This window comes from Amphiura filiformis, chromosome 7 (assembly GCF_039555335.1).
Source record: "Amphiura filiformis chromosome 7, Afil_fr2py, whole genome shotgun sequence".
Taxonomy (NCBI): Eukaryota; Metazoa; Echinodermata; class Ophiuroidea; order Amphilepidida; family Amphiuridae; genus Amphiura; species Amphiura filiformis.
This window is the reverse complement of record NC_092634.1, coordinates 14,179,391-14,193,615: the sequence shown is the minus strand read 5'-3', so window position 1 is coordinate 14,193,615 and position 14,225 is coordinate 14,179,391. Positions and strand designations below refer to the sequence as shown.

The following is a 14,225-nucleotide window of genomic DNA, read 5'->3' as shown; positions in this document are numbered from 1 at the left end:
TGTGACACGATCTAGTAAATAGAGTTGATAGTTGTGCAAAAGTAATTTGCAATTTTTCTTTTTGTCCAGAATATTCGTGCTCATAACAATAAACAGGCTATATTATATGCATAAAATCCCATCAAATAAGACTTTCGGATCCTGTCCTGTACTGTTTTGTGCGCACATAAATGTGTTGTCTTTAAATGTACGCAGTATATATTGCCAGCTCTTTGAGTGAATGCTAACCAATCATAGGTGTTTGAGGAGATACCTACCGTATTTAGGTCAAATAGTAGCCCCCCTCAAATAAACGCCGCCACCATTTTTTTCAACCAAGAAAAAAAAAAAATTCTGATATTTCCATGCTATCTTGTGTAGTAAGCTTACCAAGTTGCGCACATGGTCGATAATAGCATCAATAATTGGCGAAAATCTGGATCAGAAGTGAGCCAGAAGTCAGTGTTTCTAGTTCATAGTTCGTCATTTTAGCGTGTGTTTTTAGTTTACCTAATGATTTTAACGGACAGTATCGTGCTAAAATTGACCTTGAATAAACGCCCCCCCTTGGGAAAATGTAACGCCCCCGGGGGCGTTTATTTGACGAAATACGGTATGTACCAATAGAGGCTGCACCCAATGTCAAACTGATGTCACTGGCTGCAATAAGCCAAAACCACAGGAGTTTTTTGGCTTATTGCAGTCATTGACATCAGGTTGACATTGGTGTCATCTTCTAACATTGCAGTAAAAGTAATGGGGGGGGGGGAGGGATTGAGCGCAACTCTCAGGGACGCATTAGAGTAATTATAATATATACAAAGACCCTTCCTCAGAGTTTGCCAGCTTTGGTAAAGTTAAGTCATATGTTTACCTTGCATTTAGTAAGTCTTAAAAAGTTAAAATCCGTAAAAAAATAAAATCCGTTTTCTCCACCGATATGTTGTTATCAGTATTATCTGTAAGTGCATGTGTAAAAATAGAAGTCTGCATGTTACTGCATAACACATCCGCTCCTAAGAGCACGTATACAGGAACATGCAGGCCATAATTCAATAAATGGGTTCTATGCTTTGCATTATTTCTATGGTCTGACAACTAGTAAGGGTAGGTTTGTTACCTGTATCCCATCCAAAGCAAACCTTGTCGCTACTTCAATGTGTTGCATAGTTACAGGTTTTGGAGGAACTTGAAATTAAGTTCAAACATCCTTTCTCAGTACGGTACATTTAGAATATTATAAATGAACCATGGGAGCATTGTGTCCTTTGGTGGGGACATTAGCCATCTGTTACATATTGAGCATTGTGCAATAGCCTATATCTTACAAGCATTGTTCAAAAAACATGAACAACTTCTGAAAGTCTATATTTGTGAGAAATGTTGGGTGGTATGATTCGCTGAAAGATAATATTTTAATCTCAAGTGTCTACAGTATGTATGCTTCATTAGCGATAGTTTGCTTTAAGAAACAGGTCAACCGATATAGCTATGTTCTTCCTGAATAATTAACGGATACAGCGCCTCACATATTTGTCTTCAAAAAATTATATGAAAAATGTATCTTGACACGGTCTGCTACCAGGATTCCAAGCAGAAAAAATTTAGCACTTAAAAGAAGACATTTTACCTAAATGGATTATATTTTAAACGAAAAGTTGTTTTAAGTTTTTGAAAATAGGTCAAGCATAATGGTCATGTCCCCCTTAAGCAAAGGGTGAAATCAGCGAACTGCTTAGATTTCCCCCTTGGCATTTGTAAGAGGTTATACTTCATTAGACGTAGTCTGAAGCTTACAAAATAGGTCTTGCATCATGGCACTTGCATCCTTAATGATCAGAAAATGATGAATATATTTCTTTAAATATTCAAAAGAATAGAGAGTAGAATCTGATCAGTGTTGGATGCATTCCTCCAAAATGTCATCATGCGGGCCCAGATGGGGCATGAAATTTGGAGTTTGGAGTGCTTGTTATCAATTTTTGTACTTCTTTTAAATTTGAAGACCAAAATTGTGAACCAGCTGTGGTTATTTCTTCAAGTTCATGTTCATTGGCTGAATTGTAAGACAGTCATAAATATTCTTTAAATTATATTGGCCTATATTTAGGCTTTAAAAAAAAAAGTGAAATGGCAACTGCAAAATGGGAGAAAAGGCAAGATTTATGCCCAAAAATTGTCGACAATTAATTAATTAAATAAAAAACTGCTGCCCTGTATTGACTAACTCAATTTAACCCAATTTATGAGCAGACCTGACACTGGATCGGAGTGACCAAAAATACGCAAAATAATGTTTTCCTCATAAATCAGCTTAAAAGATCAATATACTGCATAATTTGTGTCGTGAAATGGCAAAAACCAGAAAATCTTATTCAGTTGTAATGGTTGTCGAATTCTGGATATATATACACCACAGAAACAGTTTTTCTTGGTGGAAATGAATCTTTTAAAAGTAAAAAAGTACTAAAAAGCAGATTCACAGCGAGAAATACGAGATAGCGTTTTCTCTTTCATTCTACCTATTTCTTTACACTTTAATAGTCCAATAACCTCAATTACATAATCATAGTGCAAAATTTGACCTCGAGTTGCAAGAGTATGAGTTTTTGAACCCAAATTTTCATAGGTCATTCAATGAATGTACAAATGTATTGGGGTTTAAGAACTGTGCCCCTGATAGATGAGCATGTTGTGGATCCAAGGGGTAGTCTTGACACCTTGTGACAAGCTGATAAATAACTCCAGGTTGTAGATCTCTTCATTATCACAAACCAGGTGTACCATGTGATGTAATCAAGCCAATTGAGTCAGATCTCCACGGTAACTCAATTTTGACTTCTCAACATAATTAATTTACTCATTTTGAGCAATACATTTTGTTTTGAGCAAGCCACTAATAAACCTAGCCCAGGTCCCTTCGATCATTATGTGCCACGAATTGTGAGCACGTTGGAGCGAGACCTTACTAAGAACGAGACCTATACTCTATTGCTGTTTGATTGGTGGTGTTTTTATGTGACTCCGACTAAGTAACGAAGGACTTATTTTATGCATCAATAGGTTCAAAATGTCACTTATTGAAATCTGAGTTGGTCAGGCAAAATCTGAGTCGGTCAGGCAGATTTTGTGGGTGTGGATGGCTTCTACGTAACTTTGTATTCAGTTTTGCTGTTTCTCAAAAAGCTGATTTAAGATATTACGAAGATAATAACACATTTAGTCAAAGCAATAGCATAAATAATCATATGAGGATTGTGGGGCATCCATAATAGAATATCGCTAAAAAACTGTCAAGTTATTCCAGTCTTCACATAACTAACCATCTTGTGCCTCTTTTTCATTTCCCCCAATGCAGCCTTACAATCACTCGACAGTCTCAACGACCAGATCGTCCAGGTCATGCTCACACCAAAATCAATTGAATGTCAAGTGTCTCACCAAGCCCGTGAAAGAGATGGCCTCAAATCAAGTCTGGGACTAATGAGAAGGCTATTATTAGATGCACAGACGAAATATAGGAGAGTTGTGGAAGAGAATAAGAAATTGATAACCAAGATCAATGATCAAACTATACAGGTAAGTGTTGATACTAGATATGTAGAAGAGATTGGTAGTGATTATCATTTGTATAGGGAAAAAAGTGAATCATAGAAATGATAGCCAAGATCAAGATCAAACTAAATTTAGAGGATCCTTTTTGCAAGAGGAAATACCATCAGGTAGTGAAACATATGCTATATAAATTGTTACAAAATTAATGAAGTCCTAATGTCATTTTGAAATAAGGTAAAGTTTTCGTTCGCTCAAGTGTATGTAATTTTGAGGACAAATATTGAAAATTATCTTTATGTCATACTCAGGCGAAATTGAATGGAAAAGACAGATAAACACAATTAAGGGTCATTCTAGTTTGGATAATGCTCTTTTCAGAGCCATTATCCTTCCTGTGAACACAATACTTTCTAGGCAGCTCTTTTATGAGCCAATAGTTCATTACTAGGCTAATGGTCAGCTCAGAACAATTCTTTTTAGAGCCACCATCATTTCAGTGGGCATAGAGTTATTTTTAAACAGCTCTTTTCAGAGCCACCAATTCATTACCAGACCAAGGGTCAACCTACTTAGAACAATTGTTTTCAGAGCCACAATTTTGGCAGTAGATAAAAGTATCTACATTGTAGACTCATTTTAAAGTTGTCAGTAGGAAGGGCAGTCTAGCATAAAGGGCTTCTTTTAGTACTGTCAAACAAGAGTCAGTCTGGATGCCTCCAAAGGGTTTTGTTTGTTGAAGTCTATGCAATTACCCCCACCAACCTAGTGTTTAACATATCCAGCAATTTAGCACAAATTTAGTCTAATATTCCGAAATGTAAACAGTCTTTTGTATAACTCAAGCAACCTGAAGAAATAATATGTCAGAAATGTAGCGAGGAAATGGGTTGATAATATTAAAGGAAGGATATCTACAAGCGGTACTTCCTATCAACATTTCCTATCATTGATGGAGAACATAATATCAATATATAGAGAAAGTTTCATGCTACTTTAGTTCAGTTTGACCAACTCAAGGGTAAGCTGTCCTTTTAATATCTTCCATTAGGCTATTCCATTTAAAATCCACACTACCCCTGTGGAATATTTTGGAAATATCTGCCACAGGGGGAGTATGAATTTCAAATGGAATGAGCACATTAGGCAGCTTCATTTTGCAATTCATCATACACCCTCTTAAAAAGATTCAACTCGATTATTCCCCTAAAAAAATAAATGTTGGTGATTTAACGTGCGCTTCAGCTAGGCATGACCTAATTATCAGCACACTTCAACAATTATTCCCCTGCTATTAGGATATATCAGAATCATTTCCATTTCACCAAGTCTGCAGCTGATGCACAGGTACTCTCAGTGACTTAGATTGTGATTACACCCAACAGCTCCCCATTTTACACCTTGGTGGAGTGAAGCAATTTGGAATTAAGCTATCTTGCTCAAGGACGCAACACACTGGCAGTGGGGGGGGGGGGCTCAAACCCGTAACCTTTCGATTATGAAGCTTGTGCCCTAACCATTGGGCCACCGTGCTTCCCCTGAGGGAGAGTGAGATTCAAATGCATCTGTTAATGTGTTATATCATAGAAATTCATACTCCCCCTGAGGAAGATTTTTCCAAAATCTTCCACAGGGGTAGTGTGGATTTCAACTGGAATAGCCGTATATCATCCATTGTAATGAAATCACTCTTCGAAGTGTGAAGTATGTGATACTATGATGTAAACAGGATCCTGAGGTGGCTGACTTCAAAGTACACAAATGAGACATCACAAGTGTCACAGGGCATTCACATTATCAAGGCAAAATAAGTTTATAATTTTGCCTAGCAACCAACTCGTCCAAATCAAGGGTGCAAAATACAAGTGAATAGCTTTCTCTTACTTGAGATATTGTCCTGCAACTACATGTATGATGGTGTTTTTCTACAGACCTTTTCAGTGGCTGATCAGAAACCTTCCGAAATTGTTCAGAATGATGTTGTGTGTGGTAAACAACAACAATGCTGGTTTCATACTTTCCTGTCGCTTGCCGCTCTGCTGCTCTGAAGATGATTTTGCTTCACTTGCGCAATCGCACCAGAAACACTAGCGTTGACCAGCGGCAAGCCGATATATCAATCACTCCAACGCTTTGCCCAAGGGGCAGCATCGCTGGGAGTTGAATTCAAGTCAACTCGGAGCTGTGCCGCTCTGACGTATGAGAACAAAATACGATTTTGGAGCGGTGCTTAGCGGCAAAAGTGGCTTTCAGAGTCATGCCACTGCTGCTCAGCGGTGTGCCGCTCCATTTGCAGACGAGTGCAAGCGGCATGATGAAGCATCACGCCACTCAGCGGCAAGCAGCAGAAAGTATGAAACCAGCATAATCCCCAGACATTGATTGGTTGAATATATTTTGATGGTTGTATGTGACATGTGCGATTAGACCTGAGATATTGTCATTTGATGTCACGCCGATGTGCACATGTAGAGAACATCGTTACTGTGCATTTGAAAGCCGTGAAGTGTGCAGTAACGATGTGCGCATTGGCGTGATGACATCAGAGGTCTAACCGCAAAGAATTATGGGATTTACCGAAAAGATCAATTCCAATACATGTGACACAAACTGGTTACTGAAACAGATAAAAAAACTGCATGAATTCTTCTTCCAATGAACAATGTTTGTTGGTTTGTTTATTTATTAGTTTGTATCTGTACAAACTTAAATAATATACACACATGCAATCTTTATGGATGTGTTGCACATTTTGTATGGGACCAAGTTTAGCAGCTAACTTGGTTACATATTCATCAGATATTACTGTTGCTCAACTGTTGACTTGTTTCACACGCAAGCATGGCAACATAGCGTTTCTGATTTGTTCATTGATTGCACTGGAAAGACGTAAGACAAATTACAAATTAAATTGTATGGAAAGAGTATCTTGATCACAAAGCTGTGGGTTGGTAGCAATAAATTGCAAGTTCCTAATTCATTCAAAGAAGAATGTGCCATGCCTGAAATGAAGGAGTAACCGTTCAGTGCAGTATTGTGCAAGTGTCATTTCCTCACAGGTAGCAATTATCTCTCCAAGTTTATTATTGAGGAAAGTCTAAAAGTCAACATCAGATGAAAAGGCATGTTAAGTCATCAAAGTTCTTTTTGAGATATTTGCTTTTGAACCTCTAAAACACATGAAGGACCAAAAATTATTGGTTTCTTAAATGCTAAATTGATTGGTTGGTTGATTGATTGACTTACTGATTCATGATTTATTGGTTCATTGATTGATTGATTGATTGATTGATTGACTCATTCATTCATTCATTCATTCATCAGGGGTGTGATTTGTCTAGATTTTTCCAGATTTTCTGGATTTTTTGTGGCCAAAATTTACACAATTTTATTGATTTTCAGCCTGTTTTAGAGTATTTTTGCCTGATTTCATGCTGTTTTTCTGGATTTTTTAAATATTTTCTGGATATTTCACAAGCTTTGAATCACACCCCTGATTGTGTTGAAGTCTGTAATTGATATTTAGGACCAATAAATAAATATAATCTCTTTCACATTTTGTTGTAGCCACCACCAGTCACAGAGACACATATAACAGATCTAGGATCTGATGCAGAGTCTATGCCAGATAGTGAACATGATTCAACAAGAGGTAAGTTGATAAATATCAAGATGGATTCTACATAATGATGAATACCGGATGACTAGAAACTGTCCCTATATGAACGAAAAAGATCAGACTGAGTACAGGCAGTCAAAGTCTTAGCATCACCCAATAATGAGGGCCGATTGTTCCATGAAATGCGACAGGCAAAACTGCTACGCATTTACCGCGTACTTTTACGGTCTATCGCGTAATCGCAAAGGTACGCAATGTTCTATCATGTATACATGAAGGCATGCAATGCTGGCGTGATTGTTAAGCGCGCTTCAGACTCCGAGTATTGTACAATATTATATGTACAATATGTACGTTATTTAATCTATTACCATTCTATTTCCAGTAATGTTTAAGTTCTAACGAATGTATGATGACGAAAAGACGATAATATGTTACATACAATACCTAGCAGAAATATACTATCGATTTTACATCATCAAACATTCGTTAGAACTTAAACAGTACTGGAAATAGAATGGCAATAGATTAAATAACGTACATATTGTACATACAATATTGTACGTACAATAAAAAGTCTGTATACTGCTTTAGACATGGCATGATCGAACAATTGTCCCTCATGAATATGCGAGAATTCACAGCATACAATGCATGGGATTTTGGCTGTTGATATATGGTCTGTATCTGTGGTCTCTATATAACATGTGAAGAGCCCTGTATGAATCGCCATTACAAAATAGCTTTGCACCGCAAAAAATAAGCATTGCCCTTTATTTTCGCCCATTATCGGTATAAAACAAATGGACCAGTTACTAGCTATCTGGGATTCTCAGTATGCTGTAATATGCTTCACACAGCAGCTAAAAAACATAATGAATTACAGAAAATACTTACGGAAACCTGAAGTTTAAATGCTTCAACGCTTAGTGCAGAATCTTCAATTAATTAGAGATTTGTATTTAAATGTGACAAAATGCTGTCACATAGCTTTATCAAATTCCAAACTGATGAAATGCTGGATTCATGGCTTTTAGTTTTTCAAGTACATTCACATGAAGGTGTGCTCCCTAGTGCAATTTGTAAAATTATATCTTAATTTGGGAAAAATCATTATTATTTTAAAACAGGGGTTAATTTCAATTAGTATACATCAAGCACAGATCACTTTTTCGTGTGATATTGATATAGACACTATGGACCACAATGGCCTCATCCCAATGGCATAGTTCAATAACCTCAATTAAACAATCATAGTGAAAAATTTGACCTCAAGTTGCGGAGTATGAGTTTTTGTACCCAAATTTTCACAGGTCGTTCAATGAATGTACAGGTGTATTGGGGTTTAAGAATTATGCCCTGATAGATGAGCATGTTGTGGATCCTAGTGGGATGATAGTTTTCTATACTCTTGGTAATTGTTACGCTAAGATATCACAGGTGTAATATCAAAGCAAGTACCCTATAGGCATACTACCTGGTAATGTTGATTTGTCAAATTATGACTTGCTTGTCTAAACTCACAAACGTCACATATTAATTTATAAATCGTATTTGTCAAGTTATAATAAAGATGCTATATTGTGAAGTGGACTTTTTTTGTGGAACATTAATTTCGTGCTCAATGCAGCTACCGCAAAAATTAAAATGGGCAAATATGTTATTAAATGTATATACGTCTATGTCAGAAAAGTCAAAATCACAAAATTTTAAAACAGGCGAAATAGTTTAAATGCTGACAAGTATAAAAAATTGCACACACAAAAATTACCACCTTTACAAAAGCTTGTACACAGTAAGAAGTTTGGATTATTTATAAATGGCAGGTTACAGGGTTGTGTGTGTTGGGATAGAATAGTGTGTTATCAATAGTAAATGCTCTCAGATTCCTCCAAGTTTGTATAAAAGCTAAATCTTGCCTCGGAGATATGTGCAATTGCAAATTATTTGAAAACAAGATTTGAAACTTGACACTACTAGTAATATTTTGTAACAGATATTGTAGAAATTTAGAATCTATACAAGTTGAATCGTAATTTGTACGAATAGTATCATAAGAAATAAGATGCAACATTTATAATGGTACTTGAGAGAAAATGCACAATTAAGGAGATTTAGAATTGCAATTTGTATGAAAAAAAACAAGATCCGGCACAATCTTTCAGGTTAATTGTAATTCGATCATTTTGAAATATTTAAATGCAAATTTTTGGGGGGAAAATCAAATATTTTTTCATGGTATTACCAGGTGCTGTGGGTAGGATGTTATATTCTTGGCATGATGAATTCTGACATTCTGTAAAATTAGAACAAAATTAAAATAAAGAAAAGCAAACCTAAAAGACTTAATTTTGCTTTTAAGAGATAGTAGTGTATTTAAAAACATGATTTTAAAAGCTGTGTAGTTTGATATATTGTATCCGCAATCTTATTTTTTATGAAATTATTCCAAATTTAGTGCTTCAACACAACACTACATGATATCAGTTTGAACTCAGACACTAGGATCCACAACATGCTCATCTATCAGGGCACAGTTCTTTAACCCCAATATAGTTGCACATTCATTGAATGACCTTTGAAAATTTGGGTACACAAACTCATACTTTGCAACTTGAGGTCAAATTTTGCACTATGATTATTTAATTGAAGTTATTGAACTATGGCATTGGGATGAGGCTATTGTGGTCCATAGTGAGATCTAATAACATTTGAAGTGCAAATCCACTTAATATATATGTAAATCTGTATGCAGTTTGCAATATGAATGTTATGTACAATTTCACAATTCACTTGCTGTCATCCAACCAAATATGAGGCCACCGCCCACTACATCCGCTGTGCATCCCCAAATTACATTTGTAAATGCACTTTACATGAATTAAAATTGAGACAGGTTTCCGGAGTACGAATTAGTACGAGTTAATAGGTTATTTACATTTGGAAATATTCACAATTTTCTGATAATACATGTAACAGTTAATTGAAATAGAGTGATGCGAGTAGGTACAGAATATTAAAATTTAAAATTTATGTATTCAGAAGTTCCCACCCGTAATATCGTCAACTTTCAAAGTTTGTATTAATATTTTCATTTTGATTAGAGTGAATATTTCATATGTTGGCACGATAGCGTTACCTATTACGTCAGTTCAAATCAGGTATCATCGTATAGTAATTACACCAGATAGTACTAGTAAATTAAAAGTGTAATATGCATGTTATATGGTTGTAAGCATATTACCAAAGCTGTCAGCCTCATGGCCCCATTTCTCATTACGAAGACCATATCAGATAAAAATGTTGCATAAAAACGTGGAATATTTTGTATCATATGCGTAGAATACAAGGTTGAATGGATGAATTAATTCCTATATGTTCTGTCAATGAACAGGTGATATGCAATACACAAGTGAATACATGGAACATGAGGAGATGTTTGTTTGGAATATCATGAATTCATGAAAAACAGTCCCTTTATATACAACTGTGATTATAAAAAAAGAGCATGTTTCACAGGCCTTGTCACAAAATGTGAATTTGAAAATTCTGGAAGACAGAGAAAATAATTGGGTTATGAAATGCAAGTTTAGTCTGCATACAGTACAATGTGATAATATAATTGAATTGGCATTTCAAATGCTTTTATATGAACTGAAGAGTTGTGTACTTAAAGATAGCAAAATGAAGTGTCTATTTTTAAAATGTTTCAAGAAGTACTTGTTTTAAATGAATTTTGATGAAGTGATGCAAATTATCATCAAAACAAATATCCATCTTAAAAAACTTGGAAATTGAAAAGAAAATTGTGAAGAGTTTAGATTTCGATAGACATGTTATTGCAACAGTTTTTGCGTGCGATAACTATTCGCCAATTACCCCTTAGGGCCATAATGTGAGATAATATGCCTTGTCTAAAGAAACCTAATGAACCACTTTAACTCATGTTAGAGCTCATTTTGTAATTCATCTCCGTGTTCATGAACTCGTCCGTGTATAGTCATGCATGCCCACGTGCTATACTGGATCAAAACTCAACTAGTTATTGTTAAATGCTTGGGATGAAGCTGGCGATTTAGTTTCAGCAGGTGTAAGCCGTCAAGCTGAGCGATAAATGTCTGATATATTGTGTGCTATCTCATGAACCACTGACATAAAACTGATCATGTTTGTTCTTATTTGGGTACTGCACATTTCTATCCCGATACACTATAATGAAAATGAGATGATCTGATTTTAATTATATTTTTATTATACAAAATTATTCAATTGAGTTTGAATTTTACAGTTGTATAGTGTTTTAGTGCGCCATTGTATCCCGCAGCGATATTACAGAGCTGTGGAATGCATATAGGTATCGTAATAGGACTCATCTAAAGCATTAATTACTACGATCCATGTCTAGTGAGGCAGGAGGCCGTGTACAAATACGACATTGTTTCTCTTGGACCTGACCTGAATTCATAATGTGAAATTCTTTTAGGATCTATGTCTGGTGTTGAGGCATAATAATTATTTGTTTTTCTTTCATTTGACCCGATTTTATTGCAAACAAAAGTTTAGTGCTTTTAAATTGTTTTAAATGGTATATAAATAATTTAATTTGTTAATACTGCTTAAAAGATATGCCAACATGATGGTTGGTCTGACTGGTATTTTTGGATTTAAAACAACTTGCATAGTAAACAGCTCTGCTTTGGAATAAATACCTCAAAAAAAGTAACTAACCCCCCTTAAATAATGACCATTATTCAAAAACGGGCGATTGTATTATAAATCTTTTAAAATGCGTTGGAAGCAGAATTTATTTCTGCACATTTTGATACCTCATTTATAGCAATTGACTAAATATTGACGTCACAGTGTACATTTAAATCAATGTAACCCAAGATTTGAAAGTTGCAGTAAATTGTATTGATATTGTATTGAGTGTAATGGAAGGAAATCTGTGTAATGATATCTTGAGTGTTTTTGTATTGTAAACATTTGTATGTAAGTGCAACTTTCAAATCTGGACCACACTACATTAAATTGACCGGTGTTGTTTTCTGGGCTATCGTATCAAATGAGGTGTAAAAATACGCAGAAATAAATTCTGCTTCCAACACATTTTACAGATTTGTAATACAATAGCCCCTTTTTGAATAATGGCCATTATTTAAGGGGGGTGAGTTACTTTTTTTGAGGTGTTTATTAGGAACAATGTGAGGTACTGTCTTTGAGGCTGTGTAATGAAAAAAATACAAAAATAAATAAAACATTGCATTTGTGTTAAGTTTTCTGACATTGTTAGCTGTTGATGACATCTTGGATGATAGACAACATTGTTTCTTTGTGAATTTTAATTTATTTGGCATCAAGAAAAAATGAAATCAATAATTTAATGATTTGAATGAAGAATGTCTCAAGCGATCATCAGGAGCATTGTGTCCCTTTGTATCAAGTGCCTTTAAAGCATTGGACATGGAGCACAACACTCTCAGTAAACAGCAAATGCAGTCTTTCTATTCAAGGCAATTCCTTGTTTATTGACAGTCTGCTCGGTAAAAACAGTAGCAGACGACACAATCCAATAGAAAAATAAGTCTGCCAACTTTTATTTTGTGCAATATCAAATGAACCATACAGATAATGCAAAAACAATGGTGTGTCAGACTGTGACTTGCTTTAACCCCCTGAGCACTACCTGCCGATCTAACATTGCCTCTGATTGGTCAATTACATGATATCTTCACTTTAATCACCAATCAGAATGGAGCTTTGCAAATAATTCAACCCAATTTTTTTACGTAGTGAAATTATTCTAAAAATGTTGCTGATTGGTCCAATTGATAATGAAAACTTCTTTTTGGCCAATCGGCAGGTAGTTCTCTTGGGGTTAAGGATTTATTATATAGTCAGTTTGGTAAAAACAGTAGCAGACAACATGGGAACAGCCGACACAATCCAATAGAAAAATAAATGATTTCCATATGCGGATATCATCATCATGAGTCTGCCAACAGCCTCATAAAGATTATTGTCATCAAGACTCTTATAATAATGGCAATGACTAATTGATGGGGATTTAGAGTTGATGAAATGACTTTGGCAGCGTAAATTATTTTAAAGTAACAAATATGTAATTTTCTCTGATATGCATACTTATGATACTGAATACAAGGCTGACATCATTTTTAATGCATTCAATCATGTAATTTAGGCATATTATTTGAAAAGAAAGCTTAACAAATTTGTAACATATATCTTACTTTCACTTACAAAAGTATGTGCCAAAATAAATGAAGGTTTTTAATTCTGCTATGAGCTGAACATTCGTTTATTTGTAAGATTGTGTGTTTGTTTGTCCGCCTGTTGGTGAATAAGGGTCAATGTGTGTGGAATTCAACAGCCAGCTATTCATAATTGTATGTTATTCTTTACTTATCCCACAGCAGAATGGCACAATGAACGAGATGAGAGCGAGTTGGCGAGATTACGACAACAAAATGACAGACTCGAGTCAGATAACAAGAACCTCCTGCAGCAGTTGGATGACTTGAGGGCGCTCGGTCATTGTGAAGTAGAAATACCGAGTGCGAGTGAACTTAAGATTCAGCTGACGCAAACAGAGCATGAATTGGCCAGGGCCAAGGAGGCATTATCAGGTAAAGAATACATAATCCCGGCTGCTTTACTACTTGTAAGTGTGTTGGACAGTATTACATTTACATCCAAGTCTAGATCTAAATACATGGTGAGATCTGTTATAGATTACAATTCTGTGTCTTGACTTTGTCTTTCGGCTTCAAAATACATATCAAAGTCAGAGAAACACAGCCTGTTCTGCATTTATGTACCAAAAGCTAAAGCTGTTTCATGTATGAATTTGTAAATGTTTTACCTTTAGTATACACAAAGAGTGACAGATCTACTTTCTTGTAATTTCATATAAAGTATATATTGTGCTGAGTTGGAAGCTTCAATGAAAGTACTGATCCTGTCAGCTCTGTAACACAATATTTTGGGGCAAAAATTGTTCACAATAGACATAAAAATCCTGTTCTGCGGTAATTTGCTTTCATGCATGTTGTTA

At 35.4% G+C, this 14,225-nt stretch overlaps 1 protein-coding gene across 4 annotated transcripts in view; it reads left to right on the top strand.

Moving 5' to 3' along the window:
* Positions 1 to 14,225, top strand: part of LOC140156771 (kazrin-like) — a 111,923-nt gene that overhangs the window by 60,692 nt on the left and 37,006 nt on the right. For 3 of the 4 annotated variants that reach the window (XR_011859589.1, XM_072179735.1, XM_072179733.1), the window contains exons 2-4: positions 3,338 to 3,558; positions 7,099 to 7,183; positions 13,585 to 13,797. Coding sequence is in view for 3 of the 4 variants with exons in the window: in XM_072179735.1 (XP_072035836.1) it covers positions 3,338 to 3,558; positions 7,099 to 7,183; positions 13,585 to 13,797 (519 nt within the window). In the remaining variant the exon portion in view is untranslated. The remainder of the gene's footprint in view (positions 1 to 3,337; positions 3,559 to 7,098; positions 7,184 to 13,584; positions 13,798 to 14,225) is intronic. The other variant, XM_072179734.1, reaches the window with a different exon arrangement.